The sequence below is a fragment of the Limanda limanda genome, chromosome 19 (assembly GCF_963576545.1).
Source record: "Limanda limanda chromosome 19, fLimLim1.1, whole genome shotgun sequence".
Lineage (NCBI taxonomy): Eukaryota > Metazoa > Chordata > Actinopteri > Pleuronectiformes > Pleuronectidae > Limanda > Limanda limanda.
In genome coordinates, this window is record NC_083654.1 from 5,037,137 (window position 1) to 5,057,907 (window position 20,771).

Consider the following 20,771-nt stretch of genomic DNA (forward strand, 5'->3'; position numbering starts at 1 on the left):
AGAATGGTAATGGCGAGTGCCGGCCGGCACCGGGCAGCGACATTTTATCTACGTGTCGACTTCCGGGTCACGGCCAGGGAGGGAGGGAGGGAGAAGGGGGGCAGGATCTCAAGCATGCGCAAAGACGTCTTCTCCAGTTGTTGTCTAGCTTCCAGAGTTACATGCGCGCGTTGTCCGATATACAGCCAGATCCGATCTACTTATCTGGGGGTGGTTATCCAACTTCAGTCGGACACAAGAAATCTAGATTTGTGGAGTTACATGACATGGATCTTCGATTGAAACCCGACAACGCCAGAAATCGGGTTTCAATCGGACACATGTAACCGCAGTGAATGGCAGCTGCCTCAAAGGCAACAAAGTCAGTGTTGCAGTTTCTGTTCACACCAGAGGTGCCTCTACGACCTCAGCTGCCACGATTTGGGCTTGTTTTCATTATTAGGGCCCAAGCACTGACTTCAAAGGTCAGGTGAGACCCTATTGAAATTGTAAGGATTATTATTATTATTATTAGGGCCCGAGCACTGATCAAAGGTCAGTTGAGACCTTACTGATCAAAGGTCAGGTGAGACCCTATTGAAATTGTAAGGATTATTTATTATTCAGGCAAATGAATTGGCTTTTTGAGGGCTTTACCATGCTCAACTTCTTACCAAAATTTGCAGAAAGTTAGAAAGTGGTGAAAATTTACGTATTCTGGAGGAATTTTCAATGGGCGTCGCAAAATGGCTCAACGGTGCCCCCCGAGACCCCCCGAGACCCCCGGAATGTGTTCACATTGACCAATCTTCACAAAAATCAATATACAGGTGTATCATGACCAGACAAACAAAAAAGTCTTTAGGTGCAATTGGTAAAACACAACAGGAAGCCTGCTATTTTGCATTTAGTGGCCACAAAATGGCTCAACAGCGCCGTCAGTCAATTTTTATCTCCATCTTGTTGTGATGACACTCATCTCAAATTGAAGTTGATCCGATGAAAACCCTGGTACAAGTACATCAAAGAAAAAATTTGGAATATGGCCAAAATGGCCACTAAATGCAAAATAGCAGGCTTTCTGTTGTGTTTTTCCAATTGCACCTAGAGACTTTTTTGTTTGTCTGGTCATGATACACCTGTGTATTTATTTTTGTGAAGATCGGTCAATGGGAACACCTTCCGGGGGTCTCGGGGGGTCTCGGGGGGCACCGTTGAGCCATTTTGCAACGCCCATTGAAAATTCCTTCAGAATACTTACATTTTCACCACTTTCTAACAAGTAAGCAAATTTTGGTAAGAAGTTAAGCATGGTAAAGCCCTCAAAAAGCCAATTAATTTGCCTGAATAATAATAATAATCTGCTGGCTTACAAACTAGCTCCACGCCATCTCAGTCATGTTACATTCAGGAGTTATAGCAGACTGAGTAAGTGGAATTTTCAGCTGCTTCACAAACCCCTGGAAACCACAGAAGTACCAGCTTCGTTAGGCATCACTGGATTAAGTTATGTTGGGTGTGTGCGTGTGTATTTAAAGTGGTAGTCTTCAGATACTAAAAACATCAGAAAAAAACTGCAAAATGAGAAAATAGGAGCCAACTGTTTTCCTAATGTGCAATTTCCCAATTTTAATTTGTGAAAGCGATGCTGGATCAATGACTCATTTTGCTACATCAACCCAGTAAGTCACTGATTTGTGCATTTCGTCTCAGCTAACACAGGCTGTTTCCAGTTATTGACATAGTCAACAGTGAGGGTGAGGTATTTTGTAGATTTTTCCAGGAGAACTGTAATAATTTGCACAACAATCAGAGCATCCTGTTTAATCTTGAGGAAAAACAGAGTTGTAAAATAAACACTGTTACACAAAGACGGGTGATGTAACAGAAAGTCTTAAGGGCGCTTTCACACAAACCTTGTATTGGCCGGACTTTTGGATTTTCAGTTCAGGTGGTCTTAGTCCACATCGGTTGCAATGTATAAAAATGTTTGGGCTAGTTTGAACTTTCCGACCAACGTTATTTACACTGTTATTATACCGTAGTCATATTACAGTGTTTTGTGAATAAATGAACAAAGTGAACAGGTATATACATTTTCTCCATACAAAAGGAAAGACTACTTTTTCCTTTGCATTTAATTAAAAATTAGTGAATACAATATCCGAATTGACAACTCACTGATGTCATTTACACGCCCGTCTATCCGGGGTCAGCTCTATGTTCCCAAAGCCCTATGTTCCCACAGCCCTATGATTTTTTTTTCACTGACAATTTTGAGCCTTATGTTCCCACAGACCTATGTTCCCAGATTTATTTTGAAAAATTAGTCCCGATGTTCCCACAGCACTATGTTCCCACATTTCTAGGTTTTTCTGAAAATTAGGGTTAGGGTTAGGATTAGCGGTGTTGAGCTCAAGTGAGGGTTAGGGTTAGGGTTAGGGTAAGGGTTAGCGGTGTTGAGCTCAAGAGAGTTTGGAAGCTAGCTAGCTCCTTCAAATCGCCAGCTACGGAATGGTGAACCCTTAACTACCAGGCAGGGGTAGAAATGTGGGAACTCTAGGAACATAGGGCCTAATTTTGTAATGATTATAGAAATGTGGGAACATAGGGCTGTCGGAACATAGGGCTGTGGGAATATAGGGCTGTGGGAACATTGGGCTGTGGGAACATAGGGCTGTGGGAACATAGGGCACGCTCCCGTCTATCCAATTTCACGTACAGCGTAGACACAGCCTACGTAGGGGAAAACCACAGGATGCACAATGTGAAACCAGAACTAACCAAATGTTTACAATGTAAGAAAGACATGAATCTTGGTTCATGAAAATATCCATAAACAGTCTCATCTTAGATGTTTATAACATTACACGAACACTGAGCACTGCAGCATTCACACTTTTGTGGACTTGTTAAACAGTGTTCAAGGACCCTCTGCTGTTTTCTCACACATTTTTCCAAGTGTGTGTGTGTGTGTCTAAAATAACCTTTTATTTACCTTCCAGGTTGATCATTAAAGAACCAATGACACACCCGTCACTGACCTCACAGAGTCATCATCCAAGCAGTTGCTGAAAGTGACTGGAACTGGTTAACCAGGAGCCATCGAGCTGACGGAGCCAGGCAGCGGATTTCTGTCCACTGCACATTCAAAGTTCTCAGCACACTGACTTTGACCGAAGAAACATGTCTATACTCAGGCTGAGGAGAATCAGGAACTTGACTCTGCTGTTTTGTGTCATCACATTTACAATGATTCTGTTCAGCTACAGTCTCTGGGACCCGTCCCTCTTATTCTCCAAGCACGCCCTTCACCCCAAACGGCCGTGTTCCTGTCGACATTGCTTGACAGATCTGGATGATGACCCCTGGAATGCTGATCACTTCAATCGGTCCATCCACCCTCTGATGACCAGAGAGAACAGCGTCCTCTCTGAGGAAACCTTCAAATGGTGGCAGGTGAGATCAGTCGCTGGGGTTTGTTTTGGGGGATTTAAATTTTATCTTGTTTGGGACTGAGAAAATGCACATGGAGCTTCTAAGAGCAGATAAGATACTGACGAGATTGTGAGAAAAAAAAAGAGAGATCACACACTGCTGTAATGCTTCCAAGAAGTGTTTGTGTTTTCCACATTGATTGTTTCAAATCCAAGGGATCTTCAGCGGAATAAGGTTGTGAAGCAGACTCCCACACACATTTGTTCACATTTAACAAGCGACATGGTGGATATGGAAATTTGTGTTTTCTCCCAGCATCTCTCCCAAATCTGTAGATGAGGCAAGAGATTTATTCCTTCATACACTTAAAGTATGCATGAATACGTAATGCCTTTCTCCAGCCCCCAAAGAAGAGGCCTCAACAATTGCAGATACCTTTGGGATTTACATAATTTGAATTTGACACCGCATTCAGTGGCTGTTTTCTATTTATCTACCACGGACGCTGGAAGGCAGTCAGAGTTGGGGGGGTGCTGATAGAAAATCTATCTGATAACACTGAATTATATGCAGAGCAGCAGTGCAACATTCAGTCATTTTACCCCATCTTTTGACATTTTACACGATGGAGAGGAGACTTTGACTAACTTGCACTATGTCAAAGCAGCAGAGGAATATATTCAGCAATGGAAAGTTCACACAGGAAATGCAGCTTTATTCTTCATCCGAAGTCCTGCAAAGCTTTATCAACAAAATCAACACTGAAAGTAATGTAAATGTTTGAAAATGTCAAATGAAAATATAAACAAATATAAACAATGGCTAATAATAGGGCAAGATCTATTAAGATCCCAAATAAAAAGTGCTAAATTGCGTGTACATTATAACAGATTGCGCATTTGGTTGGTGGGGTTTTTGCGGGTGATCTACTCAAATTAATTGCACAAATGATAACAGGTGCAAACATGGTCTGCAGGCAATTCTCAGTGTGAATGTTGCATGTTTGTGCAGGTGAAACGAAGTTTGCACACATTTTTATAAGCCCAAACCTGAAGTAGATCAGGCCCATGGTGTTTGGTAAACTTTTTTTTACCTTGCCGTTACAGTACCTAACCAGTTGAGGGTGCTACCCCCAACTTCCAGTGATCTGGTTAGCTACCATAGACTGTATATAAAGATGAACATCATGGCAGCTTCCCAAGCATGAAGCCAAAGCATCTTGATCGCCCCCTGGTGACTAACTACAGTATAGGTCATTAACCCTGCCTCCTCCATGTTTGTGGGAGGACCAAACTGAAAAGTCAAAGTACACGTCGAATAAATTTCTCTCAAAGATTTATTCTTACACTGGTGAATGTTCAAGTGCTCATTTGTCTATTTTGGTTTCCATTAGTTAATAAAAGACACAAAATAATGGTGAACCGTCTTGCTCAAGAGCTGAGACCAACTCATTATTGGTTGAGTGCATGTCAGCGGGGTCGTGATACCCGATTGCTTCCACGCGGAAGTGATAGTCCCAAGATGGCCGCATTGCGAGATGTTTTGGCTTAATTTCTGGAACGTGGGAGGAAGTGGAGCTGTGTCGTCCATATGTTCGCTGCAAGTTGGCCATGTAAATATTTATATATGACAGAAAAATCCAACAGATGTGTAGTTAATGTAGCCTCTTGCTTTAATTGCTTTAATTCTGACCATTCCTTCCTTTCCCATTTCTGAAGTACTTGAGATTTTATGGCAGTAACATACTGATTCACCGCTGTGCTTTTTATATTTTTAATTAATTGTAACGTTTAGATAGAGAAAACACACTGGAAATTGTTTCTTATCAATTAGAGCTGACGTGTGAATGTCTGTTCCACCTTTTTACTATACAATTTACTGAAGACAGGAAAATTAATATTGACTAAATAAAATCCCCTAACTCCAGTTTTAACTAGGACCTGACTGCAGTCTGAGGGAGAGTTTTTATGTCTGCCCCCCCCCCCCCCCTTTTTTTTTTGTCACTTGTGTTATGTGTTAGATGGCTGCTCAGATTTGGTGTGACAAGGCACAAATATCTGATATATCTCTCCTATAATAGGCCAGTCATCCACAGGTACCATAAAACACACCAAACATGAAAATGAACCCACAAATGTTAGCTACGATAACTCCTGTAAACCCATTTTGCTGTAAACTAGAATTCCCATCAGCTACAGCTAATTAGCTGCCAGCCTTAATTTGATTCATTCAAACCTAAATGTATTGTATTTCCTTACATCCCATTATTGTAGAACAGCTCCGTAAATTAGAAAAGCCCATTAGCAAAATTTATGTCACACAATTATCCCACCTTAGTCTGCAAGGCATCCAGCGCCTTAGGTATTCGCACATTCGCCTCACACTGTGTCCTATTAGGGGCGAGAATAGAAAAATGACTGCAAGGTTGCCTCCTGTCACTACTCATTCCGGAAAATGCTTCTCACTGGCGGCTTGAATGGGCAAGTGTCACAAATCGAAGGTAGCTCTGGCCAGAAGGTTCGCGCCGCAATGGTGCGAGGAAGGGCGTGACCTCCAGGTGTAGAGGGACTCTTTGTTCGAACTACAAAAGCTTACATGATCCAAGGCTAAATGTTTTGTATGTCTGTAAAGGAGAGAGTCTCATTAGACGGGAAATATGTCTGGTATATGTAGTTTAAGGTGATGTGGAAATTCTGAAAGCTGATACTGAAGTAGTGTTTTGGTCTTATAATCAAAAGGTGTATTTCAACAAGTATTATGTCATACACACACACAAATACTTATTTTTTTTTTTTATCCCTGCCATCTCCAGTCTGCATGCCGAGGTGTCCTTGGGCAAGACGCTGAACACCAAATTGGCCCTTTGTGTGAATGATGAGATAAAGATGGACGATGTGACTGCTCCTCAAAATTGTAGCAGAGCATTTTGATCCCTTTGGTGGCTGGCTGCAGTATAGGTCATAAACCCTGTCTCCTCCATGTCGGTGGATGGGACGTGGACCAATTTAAATAGACAGGGAAAATGAACTTTATGAAATCTTTTGAGTACTTAATGCTTTATGTCCTAATTTCTAGATTTTTATTTTTATTTTTATTTATTTATTTAAGGGAGTTGATGTGTCTGTGTGTCTGATAAGTTTGGTTTTAATGAATCATTTGAAGCAAAATGAAGCCGGACTCACGTTTGGTCGCACGCATGTAAATATGGGATCTCACTACCGTGGCTCTCAGTCTATGTGAGTGATAGAATGAGTGAATATACATTTTAAGTAAATATTTGATTGTAACTAAACATGAACATTATAATAACCTATTTATAAGGTAAAATCCAAAATTCAAGTTAAAGAATATTAATCACATGTTTCTTGGTAAACAAGCAACCAATATATTGCTGTGTTGCATTGACCTATAGTGTGTGGGTGGTCCAGTCGGTGCCAAACAGTGTTACCCAGATGACGTACTCTTCAACCCAGCTTTTTTTTGTTTCTATTCAGTGTTAAATAAAATTCAAAAAAGTGAAATTGTTTCCCCAGAAATGTACGGCCATGGTGGAAATGGCCTCATTTAGACCATGTGTCACTGAAACTCATGTGAGATCTGCAGCGGAACATTCTGCATCTGTACTGTGTTTCCAGCTGCTACGGTACAATATGTAACTGTGTCTGTGTCTCCAGTCGTTGCAGTCAGGGATGAAGCCGGCCAACTACAGCGAAGTGGTGGAGGAGCTGTTCCAAGTCATCCCTGATGAGGTGCTCTACATGGACGCTAGGCCCGAGCGCTGCAGGACCTGCAGTGTGGTGGGGAACTCGGGGAACCTGAAGGGGTCAGAGTACGGCGACCTCATCGACTCTAGCAAGTTCATCTTCAGGTCAGTTCACGGCTCCATCTCTACTCAGGTACAGTGAGTGTATTTATTCATTCATCATGAGTCAATACTCTCCTTTCATTTTTTTTCTTTTTTTTCCATTTTCACACACTGGATGCTATTTTTGTCGGTTTGGGTTATGAATATGATGACACAGGAAATGACAATTGAAATACATTTCATTTTTTTGCTTTTTATAAACTGATTCTGCCTGCGTGAGTGAGTGAGCGTCTGAGCAGAACATTCACAAATATTCGGGCGGCTGTATTCAACCTGTATTCAGGTACAGGTGTTCCTCATCACCTGTGTTTACCGAAGACTTCATGTCAAAATGGCTGCTGTGAAAAAACCTCATCATGTTCAACTAATGATTATTGTCATTAGCCATTCATTATCAAATGTCAGGTGTATAGTAGAAAAAAATTTTACCAGCATGAAAGAAGAAATCATAGTTAAAGGATTGCACAGAATTTAAAGAATTTGTCATTGATGATGACCTCCTCCATGTCTTTGGATGGGACATGGGCCCTTGTTAATTTTTTGGGTTGGATTTAGTCTTTTGATGCTACACATTTGGTCAAGCGCGTCTATCAGCCGGACCTCACTACCCTGGCTCCATCCCCAGTTTGCTGTTGCTGGTCAGACTTTGGCTCCAATGATGTCAGCTTTCGTATCCGGGGTATTTTGGCTCAATTTCACAATAGTGACAGGAAGTGGAGATGTTGTCCATTACTATACAGTCTGTTATATCAAATACATATACTAATGTTGGAGTTATTTCATCCTGTTTACTTATTCGTTTTTATTTAATCTATATCCACTGTAGCACTGCATCAAATCCATCGTATTAAACGCAGACAGCATTTATTCTTTATAAGTAGTTAATTCGGGGGGAGACAAACACTACACAAAGCTTTCATTTTGCCTCATGTGTAGTTTTCTCATGTCCAAGCCTGCACCCAGCTCAGAGGTGAGGTTGTCTCTGACTTCCAACGTCCTGGTTCTGCGCTCGATTAACGCAAGATGAAAAAAAGCATCAGATGGAAGCAATGGAATTTGAGTATTCACTTGTTCATCCCGTTCCTGAGGGCGGCAGGAAACAAGAGAATTTGAGTTTGTGGCTGCTATGATTTGTCGTGCCAAGAAATCTCAGATCTGAGATTGCATGTTTTTTTAAGATGCAGAATAAATAGTGATCCGCAGATTGAGCTGCATGAGCAGAATATCCAAATTCCTAGAGAAGGACTCAGCCCAGTCGCTGTTAGCAGAAACTTTAAACCAGTGCCTTTCTGATATCCACAATGCAATTCTCTCAGATCCACTAAAGCCTTCCTTATCGACTATTATGAATATTGAACAGCATTGGCTTATCGGCTGAAGCCTCTTGTTTGCTCAGCAGATTGCTGTGGTGAAATAGATTTGAGTCAGAATACAAGCCTTTGCATTTGCTTCTGACGGACAAAAGTAAGCTCTGCGGCTTCTGAATAACGTAATGTTGCAAGGGATGATGTTTGATGCACTGCTAAGTCATCATAGCTATTCAAATTGGATTTTAATAAGTATTTACTTCTTCTAAATGAATTGATGCATACTAAACCTTTCCTGACATCTCATCTTAAAATGCACCGTTCCCTGTTTCCAGTTTGTATCTGACTGCAGATTTAAAAAAGGACATTTTAAACATAACGTCTATGCTTTATTTGGTCAATGTGAAAAAGTAGCTATTTTATTGAGTAGAAGGTACAGAGATAGTGGAATCGCACCTCCTTTCTCCTGTACGGGGAGGAAATGAAGGAGAAAAACAGCAGAACTGGCCCAGGAGATGCATGTCTCAAATGATTATCAATTAACTGTTATAGAGACTGTAAATGAGATTCAATAAATGCAAAACAGTGGAGAGGGTAACAACAAAAGAGAAACAGCAGTTGAGTCACTGTGCCCATCGATTCAAATAAGTGAGAGTGGGAGCAAACTTTAACTATTATGTTTTTATCATTTATTTTAGAACTCAAAAACTACTTAAAATACACTTGTTATCTTTTGTCATCATAAGGAGAAGAAAATAATATGAAATTTCATGCAGGAAGAGTGTCACAATTGCTCCCATCAAGAGGTAAATTATAGCAGTGTTTGGGGGCAATTGTAACAAAAAATGTTACTTATACAATAAATTACCTTTTATATAAGTGACTATATCTTCCCGCCTTATGTGTAAAGGGAAATATGTATGATATGATTGGTAAAAAAAGTAAAATGAAATCACAATAATCAGACTAGGTAGTGTGTATGGCCTGTATGAACTCCAGGCAACGTCTGGGCCTGCTCCTGATGAGTTGGCGGATGCTGTCGTGGGGGATCTCCTCCCAGACCTGGATCAGGGCATCAGTTAGTTCCTGCACAGTCTGTGGTGGTACTTGGCGGCGTCGGATGCACCGATACACAACGTCCCATAGGTGCTTAACTGGGTTTACATCAGGGGAATGAGAGGGCCAGTCAATCGTCATCCAGGACCTGCCTACACACTCTGACCACATGAGGCCTGGACTGGATCATTTGATTGGCAGAACTGATTTTCTGTGTGAAAGGAAGAGAATGTTAAGATTGATGGCAAATGGGTTCCATGATGATGTGGCTGACGCAAAGATCTTATCAGAGTGACTAAAGTGCTGCTTAAATATGCAAAAGCATATTTCAAGCAGTGCTTTTACATGGCTCTTAATTTACCACAGCATGACTTTGTCAAGCTGCCGTGACATGTTGCCTCTGTACAGAGACACATTACAGCTCTTATCTTCTTTGCCAGTCCCCACTGTGACAGCGGCGTGGCTCTGTCTACCAATTCAATTATCAGATGACAATGACGCCACCAAGACAAGAGTTATTACTTTGCTATTAGCAGAATTCTTTTTTTTCTGCAGAAGCTCGCTATGCAAATAGGCTGATTCATTTTTCCGTTTATTCAAGAATGAGCTCTATATTCGTAGTCATGCTTGATTGGAAGGCATGGTGCTGAGGCAAATGGTCGCCCGGGAACAATCGGGTTAACACCGAGGTGGGGAGATCCATATTTCATGTCATATTTCCCTCTTATTTGGGGGCAGCTCTCTGTCCAGAATGTGTTTGTCAGAAAATGGATTCACTCACATGTCTTTTGAATACAGAATATTTGATCATATGCAATTACATTCCCCCAGTCTGTGGGCACACCGGCGTATTTTATTTGAAAAGAAGTAGGCTGTCTTGGATGTGTGATTGTGTGATCATTCATATTTACTCTGCTGAACTGAGGATCAGTCAAGCTTATAATCTACACGATGATGTAAGCCCTTGCAAATAACCTCGTTAGGATGGATCTTAAAGGCAGCACATGTAATAGGTAGGCATATCACATTGGCAACTCAAAAGAATAAATCCCTGTGTGGAATTGGCTTTTTAAACAGACATTTTCTCACGTCTAATATGCAAAATTTCTGAATCGCAACAAGTGTTTACCAACCTGTTTACACGATTCAGAGAAGGAACCTTTTCCTCTCTCTCAAAGAGCGTTATTACCATATTGATGCGTTCCTTGGGGCCCATGAGGGACCACAATCGGCTCACAAGAGCCTCTTACCCATCTCCAACCTCTGACTGAGGACCAATGAGCTGCATTCCTAATCACTGCCCCAAAGCTTAAACACTCAAATCTTGACAGCATCATTCTAAATTTTGATCATTATAAAAGCTAAATGGGAGCGGGACTTTTCAACTAAACTTAATAAGACATTTTTTTCATGTGTTTCCAGTCCATTCCGCTATCATACCTGCCCTTTGCTCAGTGAACCTATTTGTTATTGTGACACAAAGAGCAAAGGAGTTCAGGAGCTTGATTGCCTCTCGGGCTACCGACACTACAAATGTGTCACAGGGGCACTTTTTTTTTTTTCGAGCTACATGGACTGCAACAGAAATATATAATAGAAACCCGAACATCAGAGTCAGAGTGAGTGTCTCATTTTGCAGGTAATTAAATTGGCTTTGATAAGTTAAGTGCAGCAGGAGTTAACAGCAAAAACAACAGGGTCAGCAACGCTCTTTGATATTCATGTTGTGTTCTACACTGGTTGAAGTAGCTAATACGAGAGTGTTTACATCCCAGTTTCTGCCCTTTCTGCCCCCACAGTTTTTAAACTGGAATGGGGCCAGCGGTATTTTCCAAACTTTTAGTTTTAGCCGTTCTAAACCTCTGCAGTGGTATAGATGTCAGGTTTATCCCTAGAAGAGGTGGTGTAAACCAAAACGTAAGCGGTACGGATATATACTGTACCTACTGTGAAGGTTTTGATTCATAGCTCAGTTCGAGGTCCCCTGTTGATCGTACCACAGTGAAACTGAGCTGCTGTATCATACATGATCAGACAGTATATCGTGCTATAATATCATTCCCCACAGGAACTGAATTGACATTCTCATGTTTACTTGTGACAGGCGGGCACTATTCTGCGCTGTTGTGCAGTCACTGTATATGTTTTTTTAGAGGGATGGATGCAGTCTGCAGTAGTACGCCTTTGCTGGAGAAGGAGGAAACTGGACCTTTTCTATCGATAATTTCCAACAGGGTTTGAAAAAAGGAAACAACACAAGAAGCCCAAACAGGCAAATCTCAGTTTTTGCCATATCCATGCAATATCTCTGTTGCTGCCACAGCTCCAACACAAAGTTACATTTATGAAAAGCCGCTCCAGCGTCTGTGTCTGTATCTACGCCACTAATACACATCTATGAATCTAACTTTAGCTTAAAGTGCTGGCATTACTAATTCTGGACGATTTGCATCATTAGCCTGATGGATTTTTAGTTAGCACAGGATTTAACAAATCCACTCTTTGTGGATGAAAAATATAATTAAACTGGGCCATATGGCTTTTGAGTAGTTTTGGCAATAATTCCAGCTTATACTGGCAACACAGCTCCATAGCAACAAGTCAGTTCAACACGGCAAAATAATGAAGATAGGGATCAGAATCTGGGTCACTCCAGGCCTTTTTTAATGGAACGGTAACGACTTATTTCCTGACTGCTCTGCTGTGTTTTGTCCACCTGCAGCCTGTTAGTGTTGCAGCACAGCTCTCCTTTAACAGTCGGGCTCCACGGTTCAGCATCCTGCTGCATGAACAAGTAAAAATCAGTGTATGTGAGGGGTGAGTGACTCACACCTAAGACACTGAGGTGGGCAAAATACATGGATTTAAAAGAATCCAACTATATCGCCATTGGCAAATAGCAGTGTACAAAACACTCATATAGGTTAGCAGCTGTTTAGTATTTTCAGCCCCCTCTGGTCCTCTCTTCCACTGGATTATAATGACAAGCTTTGCCCGCAGCAGATCGTATGGCTAATTATTGTTAATTTCATGAGTCTGTTGTCTGGTAAAAGTCCTCAGCAGCTGGTGTCTGTACTCACGCAAAAATTTGTTTATTTATCAATTAAACTTCCAAATGAAATCATTTTGAACCAGTCAAGCATTTGTATAAGTAGGTGCATCAGACTAAACGTGCTACAACTGTTGTTTCAGTGTGTCAGATGCATAATTAATCAAGATTTGAGTAAATCCCATCATCAGATCAGAATCAGTATCTGCAAACACCCAATGTCTCAAACTGGGATAAAAAAAGCTGATAGAGACATCCCTACAAAAAGGCATGAAACCACAGTTAAAGGGACTCTTACCTTTGTTGCATTTTTACGCTTTTTGTGGATAAGGTTAAATTGGTATTAATAAGGTAATGACACTCTAAAATGCAAGACAGACCCACCAGGAGTTAAAGCAAACAATTATTTCACTCTCGTAATATTTAGTGAAAACTTCAACCAATAAAATTCTTCGGACCGAAGGACCTTATTGGCCGACAGACCTGTCTGTTTGCTGCATGGAAACAGGCAGGAAGCCCGTCTGCTTCTTGTGGCGCATTCGGGCCCGCGTCATCAAGGCGCGTCCTCAACTATAGGGTTTGTTTTGATTCCACGGCAGACAGTAGCGAGTAGCGACCGTATCGACCGTAGCGACTGACGATGGCAGACCAAAGTGGTCCACGGCGTTTTGAAACAGCCGCTCCCAGGGGGAAAAACAAAAGAAAAAACACCGCGGATGGGAACGAGGGGGTGGGGCATTGGAGGAAGGCGGGATGATTCGAATGTGCTGTAATTCTCAAATGCAACAAAGGTAAGAGTCCCTTTAAGCCAATTTGAATAAATTACTGTTTATGCCTCTGCAGCGGCGACAGCCAGTGGCCAGAGGTTTCTATCCCATTCTAGTGAACACGATATCTCAAGAACGCTTTAGGTGAATCTGTTTCGGTACAATCATTCAGTCCAACTAAAAGATGAACTATTTTTATTTTGGTGGTCAAAAGTCAAAGGTCGCTGGGACCTCTGAAAACACGAATGTTTTGCCTTGTGGACACGATATTCAAGGAGCAGCTCGAGGGAATCCTTTCACAGTTAGCCAAACGTTCTATGGTACTCATGGACAAATAAAATTTGTAGTAAAGGTTCAATGTCAAGGTCGAGGTGACCTTAGCAAGCACATTTTTGGTCCCAGGAGCATCTTGATGGAATGACTTGTTATGTTTCTGAATGTTAACTTTGACTCACTGAATAATTGATCATATTTAGGTGGTCAAATCTCTATGGTCGTGGTAAAGGCCTCACAAAACATGTTTTTGGCCTCATATCTGCCTTTAGGGAATTTCTTTGAATTAAGATCAGTTTTTCATTTGGACTTAAAGATTAATGGTGCCCTCATTTTATTTCATTGTACATGCAACATTTCAGAAACACCTAATGGTACTGAAACTGCACCTGTAGGCAGAGAGTTACAAAGACAGTCGGTAATTCTAGTTTGAAAGCGCAGCCAAAGGTGAGTGCACCCAAAATGTCAACGAAAAACTGTGTCCATTCCTCTACTTTACAAGTGAATGCCTAATGAGTGATGAGCAAGCACTCATTAGTGCTCTTTTAATGAGTGTGAGCCCTCGTTATATTTTCCCAAAACACACCAGATGAGGGCTCCTTTAAGGCATATGTGAGGTTTGCACTAGTGAGCTTAATTAGAAGGAATCAGCCGGTCAGCAAGAAGGATTCACTGTCGTTGGCTTAACCTTCACTGAGTTTGCTCCTCCAACTCTTCACTGGATACCAATTAGATCGAGAATCGATTGAAACATCCTGCTGTACAAGGCTTACAGTATATGAAACAACCTTTCTCAAATTCTGCAGAGCTGAGCTGTTGGTATTACATGTCCACATCCATGGAGGTCGGGTAATGAAAGCTGTGGTTCTAGGACAACGGATTTACCTTACAGAGTACCACAGCAACACACAGCACACTCCCCCACTTTAGCATTCATCTACCTACTAATTCCACAAACCTCTGTCTGTCTCTTTGTCTATATGTTGAATGCACCAAACCATTAATTTTGTCGATTTCACAATTGGTATGTGTATTCATTAGTGCTCCCCCAAAGTGTAGTGTCAATTTTGAGTAATTCATTATTTTACCATATCGGACTGAGACACAGACACACAGCCCAGGTGTTGATCTCCATCATGGATACATTACATTGAATCGTTTTCTGTTTAGCATTTGTTTCCAAAGTAAAGTGAATATTCAGCTGAATTACAGAGCTTTTATTTTGAAATGTTGTGAACCTGGGTCTGATGATGCGTGTCGATTGCTTAACAGACCTCTGAAATAGTCAAATTCTGTTTCATTTTATGAAAAACATTGAATATACTGTAAAAGTTTTATCACGGATAAACCAGGTAGGATGAACTCAGATTTGTTGTAACTTCACTCTGCACCAAACCTGAGACTCTATGCCTTCATCTCATGTGGTCATCCTCCTCATCCTCCTCATCCTGAACTTGCATAAAAATGTACACATGGTTAATTCCTCATCATGATTATTAGTCAGCTAGAAACAGTCAGCATAGGCATTTGGAGAAACACATTCAAGCTTACAAAGGCAGTGGTAGCAGCAGAGAACTGGTGGGAATGTGAAGGCATTAGACAGGACTGAAATACCTCTGACCTTTAAAGTGTTAGTTGGTTATTACATGCTGCATGATCTGGATGCACCTTGGAGCACGGGGCCGTCTTATGGAATATCATGGTTCTTTGCTCACAGTATTTTCAGGACAAATGAATAATAAGTAGACCAACAATGTCCAACAGCATTCTGGTAGGCAAACAGCCCTGACACTAAAGAAGACATTAATCATTGAGGATTATAACAGTTTCACTTTTCTCACGTTTGAAGAGGAAGGGGGACAAAAGACGTCATTCCAAGAGGGAAAACTTCACAGGGCTGAAATAATAGAGCAAACCCGACTAACAGAAATGTTGGCCTAAGTCCATTCTGATCAAGTAAATGTTTTAATGGCAAAACTGACAAATAATAAAAAGACATAAACGCTAGTTGTAATCTTTTTCTTGTCAAATGCTTAACAAATGCTGACAGAATCTTACAAGCTGGACCCACTGATCAATAGTCGGATAAACAGACTGCATTGCCATTTTGTTTTGACGTCAATTATTCAGCCTGACATTTAGCGTTCATGGTAGCTGATTTCCTGTGTGTGGGTGTGTGTTGATGTGTGTGTATGTGTGTGTGCGTGTGTGAGTGAGTGTGCGTTTGTGTGTGATGTATCCACCGATAGGAATAGCTTTTCACAGCGATCATCACCTTTTGTTACTCAGTTCATTTTTATGTATTTAAGAAGACAATATCTCCCATTTCTTTCATTTTCAAAGGCTAAAATATCCTCAGTTTCAATAAAATAAATGTGGTTTCCTTAGACTGAGATGAGACTGAACGTATTGGTTGTTGTTAACATCTTCCCTGCTGGTAGGGTTTATGTATAGTTATCAGCAACTGTGCAAATTTGATGAGCATCAATGCATACTGTGTGAAAATGGTGTGTTGTCTAAACCACTGTGTGCAGCCTTAATAGACTGGAGTTCTGTTGTATAGGCAATGTTTTGCAGATGGTTTCAAAGTAAAATGATCACTGCTTTTCTTAAGTTGCAGGCCCATCTAAAAATATTCCATGCCACAAGCCACAAACAGCAGCTCGCACAAGAATGACAGGAAACTGAAGAATCATAAATTCATGTAAAATCGAGTGAAATGTTAAAACATCTGCAGCAGCGATGTTTCATTGATGGATGTTTCTTGTTTTCTGTCTGAGGTGAAGTCACTTATGTTGTTTTTTTTATTAGTGCAGTCCATCAGATCTGATGCAGGTTCTTGGCGGTTTTCATACACTGAGGTCAAAAGTGCACATGTGGTCAAATTGCATCTGAAAATACAGACATAACAATTCTCCTGCTTCAACTAAAACAAAAAAAAACATTTCCAGGAATCTAATGCGTTGTAGGGGATTTGAACCTGACTTTATATTTTAGCTTTCAGAGTCACTTACATTGAATGAAGTTGATTGATGCTAAAAGTGCTGGCACTTAATACTTGCCCATAAAGTTCTGCTGAAAATCACTCGTCATGATATCTGTCATGTGCAAAAAGGCCTGCACTCTGAATTTCACTCTTCCAATGAAAGTGAGTCATCTTTCTTCCTGTTCTCCAGAGAGAGGGAGGTTAACAGACTTGCTCTTGTCTCCCTCTAATAGGATTCTGCAAATCTATTACCACAGAGAATCACGGCTAAATCTCTATATGACATTTGACATGCACAAAAATATTGATTCAAATTATTCCACTTACATCTCTCATTAACTTTCACATGGCACCTATGTTACCTGAGTCGTTTTGTGTACTCCTGGTAAAAAGCCCAGGGCAGAGCATTGTGTCGGAGAAATGGGCTTTTCAAGCGCTCAGTACATCTGCTCCAGTTTGTTTCAAGTCCATCTGGTACACATTTCCATTGCTAAGGGGGGGTAGCTGGAGCAGAAGCTGAATATTGATTAGACCAATCTGAAATAGTCGCCTCCTTATAGCAGCTGACACCAAAACGCCCCCACGATATTAAGTGAATGCGCGGCTCACAGAATCCACTTAACAACTTGACTTCTCGAGTGCCCTTTCAGACTTGCTTTATTTTAACATTACCCCCTGCAGTGGGTTGATGGCAAGAGCCAACCATAAAGTCTTATACAACTTAGAAGGGAACTTTCCAGGAAGTGAGTGAGAAAACAAGAAGTCAATTCTGTTTTCCACAACTGATGTTGTGGAAAACAGAAATATGTGAATACAAGAAGACAATGAGGCTGTTGTTGTGTAAGTTGAGGAAAACATTTTGTGCTGTCAGAAATTCCTGTACACTTACATAACTGTGGAATTTGATCACTGACATATGCCTGTTATGAATGAGAATGTAAGGGAGTGCCTTGTAAGGTAAGGATCTTTATAATATATGTGTTATAGCAGCGGTAGTGTGCTGTTAAAGTAAATCAGTGTCTCCGAATGTGCTGCAGTAGTGACAAACTCCTCACATCGCACTCTTTGATAGGTGGCATGGCGCTCCTCTGCCCTCGCTGCCATACTTTTTCATTTGCTGTGGATGGCGAGGATCCATTTGCCCAGCAATTCTTAAACCCCCAGATGATGTAGCTGCCATTAAGGGAGGAACCCCACCAATGTAGACCTGTCAAAATCTGTTCTTTTCCTCTGAGATACTGCACCATAAAAAAACGCTTGCCAATATTTTCTTCTCCCAGACAGAGCACTTTCATCTCGGTCGGAGCCATGAATCTGTTTGGTTTGTTTCGACGAGCGTGCTCATCTTGCAAAGCGGCATGCAGCAGTAACAAAAAGCTGGAAAGTTGACAGAAGAAGCAGTTCTTATTACTCGTTAACGGCAAGAGCAATTGCTCTTTCTCCTCCTTCTCTCCACGTCTGCTGTGAAGTGTGCTGTAGATGTGCCAATGTGAGATACACAATGTATTCTATTCTGTAAAGCACTTCCTGCTCTCACTCAATGCTACCACTGATGATCCAGTATCATAACAATCAGTGTTGTGTCCATAATAACCACAGACACATCTGATGCAGCAACTTTACTACTTGTGGCACAGCATTTGTTTGCTCTGGGACTGTGACAGACTTTCTTCCAATTTTGACATTACGTTACATTACATTTCATTTAGCTAACGCTTTTATCCAAAGCGACTTACAATAAGTGCATCAACCCCAAGTGCTATAAGTAAGTGCCATTTAAGTGCTTCTAAATTCTTAGTTTTAATAATTGTTAGTATTTTTTTTTTCTTCAAGGTATAGTCGGAAGAGGTATGTTTTTAGTTTGTCTTTAGTTAGTACAAGCATTCATTTGGATTCACAAAGGAAGTGATTAGAAATGTGTGATCAAAGGTCATAGGTCATGGTCAATGTGACGAATTACAATTTTTCGCAAATTTGGTAGAAATGTTCACTTGAAAGGATGACCGCATTAGAATTTGGAGGACAAAGGTCAAAGCCACTGTGCCTCATGGATACTTTACTTAAGAACGCCTTGAGAGAACCCTATCAAATTTGGTTCCAATGTTCATTTAGACTCATTGGATTAACTGTTTTGATGATTTGGGTGGTCAAGGTCCCAGTGGCCTCACGAAAAAAATGTTGGCGTCTTGAAGATGAGCTCTCAAGTCTGCCTCAGAATGTGCTTTAGTTTAGGACAAACTCCTCACATCCCACTCTTTGATAGGTGGCATGACGTTCCTCTGCCCCATATTGTGGGGTGCCGTTTGTCAAGCAGCTCATGCTGAAAATAACAGCAACATTTTGTCACATTTAGCTTCAAACCATGTTTAAAAAACTGGTGTGAATTTTTGAGTCACTTTTTTGCACATTTACAACAATATTTGTCAACTTGGAGATATTTTAAATATTTAAATCCAAATGTTAAATGTAACACTTAAATGTTAAATTTTAAATCTAAATGTTAAATCTAAATCTAAATGTTAAATCTAAATCTAAATGTTAAATCTAAATCTAAATCTAAATGTTAAATATAAATATAAATGTTAAATTTAAATTTAAATATAAATGTTAAATATAAATGTTAAATTTAAATCTAATTGTTAAATTTATATCTAATTGTTAAATCTGAATCTAAATATAAATGTTAAATGTAAATGTTAAATTTAAATGTAAATGTTAAATTTAAATATAAATGTTAAATCTAAATCTAAATATAAATGTTAAATCTAAATGTTTCGGGTGAAACTAAATATTTAGCTAATATGCAAATTCAAATGCCGGTTACAGGAAGTAGTAACAAAATAAAAGCTCGAGGAAGTCTTAGCGATGTCCTGTGTGTGTCTGTGTCTGCTTCCTCCTCACGTCCCTCTGTCCCCCGCTCACTTTACACTTTAACAATAAACACCAGCGCTGATCACAAGTTATTAGGACACCTACAGGACTGATGTTATGAGCTCATACTATCTCATAATAATGAGATACTGACTGCAGGGTCTGTCATGGGAGACTGTGTGTGTGTGTGTGTGTGGGCTGTGTGCGTGTGTGTGTGTGTGGGCTGTGTGCGTGTGTGTGTGTGTGTTGGGGGGGTGTATGCTTGTCTCTGTTCCTCTTCACTAAAACTGATAATCACATGTATTTTTTAGTTATTATCCGATGATGACCGATCATGACTTCGGATCGCTCCGTCACTTTAACGCTGACGGTCCTGACTGTGCGCGTCACGTTCTGCTTGTGTTGTGTGGAGCGGGGGACTACGTGCACACGGTGTTTAAACATGTGTTTCATGAGATCAAACAAACACAAAGTAAACATCAGTCCTGTAGGTGTCCTAATAACTTGTAATCAGCGCTGGTGTTTAATGTTAAAGTGTAAAGCGAGCGCGGGACAGAGGGAAGTGAGGCGGAAGCAGACACAGACACACACAGGACAACCGGACTTTTAATGAGCGTCTGTTCTGGTTATAATGATTCAGCGGCAGCACATCGCTAAGACAATGAACGCAGCAGAAAACATGGATCGATCCTGTTATGTCTCTGTATCGATGCACAGTCGCCCACTTCCGCGAGTAGGGAGGCTGTCCCCGCAGCCGCTCAGCCCTGCTCTGTGGCGCCCCGCCCACAACCCGTATCTCATAATAATGACTTAATATGTCATTATTATGAGATACCCGGATGTACATTGTCCTAAACTTTCTCGGGATCTCGCAAAAGTCATTTTGCTGTCCTCATTTCCCCCCGTGTCCCCTGGGGGGCTCCGTAATAAACACACTCTGACTTCCTCGAGCTTTTATTTTGTTACTACTTCCTGTAACCGGCATTTGAATTTGCATATTAGCTAAATATTTAGTTTCACCCGAAACATTTAGATTTAACATTTATATTTATATTTAGATTTAACATTTAGATTTAAATTTAACATTTACATTTAAATTTAACATTTAGATTAAACATTTAGATTTAAATTTAGATTTAACATTTATATTTATATTTAACATTTAGATTTAGATTCAGAT

The 20,771-nt window shown here is 40.6% G+C and overlaps 1 protein-coding gene across 1 annotated transcript in view; it reads left to right on the forward strand.

Moving 5' to 3' along the window:
- Window positions 1-3,078: 3,078 nt before the first annotated feature.
- Window positions 3,079-20,771, forward strand: part of LOC133025921 (CMP-N-acetylneuraminate-beta-galactosamide-alpha-2,3-sialyltransferase 1-like) — a 28,917-nt gene continuing 11,224 nt past the window's right edge. Inside the window, exons 1-2 of the mRNA XM_061092721.1 lie at window positions 3,079-3,438; window positions 7,092-7,285. Of these exons, the coding sequence (XP_060948704.1) occupies window positions 3,166-3,438; window positions 7,092-7,285 (467 nt within the window). The 5' untranslated portion in view covers window positions 3,079-3,165. The remainder of the gene's footprint in view (window positions 3,439-7,091; window positions 7,286-20,771) is intronic.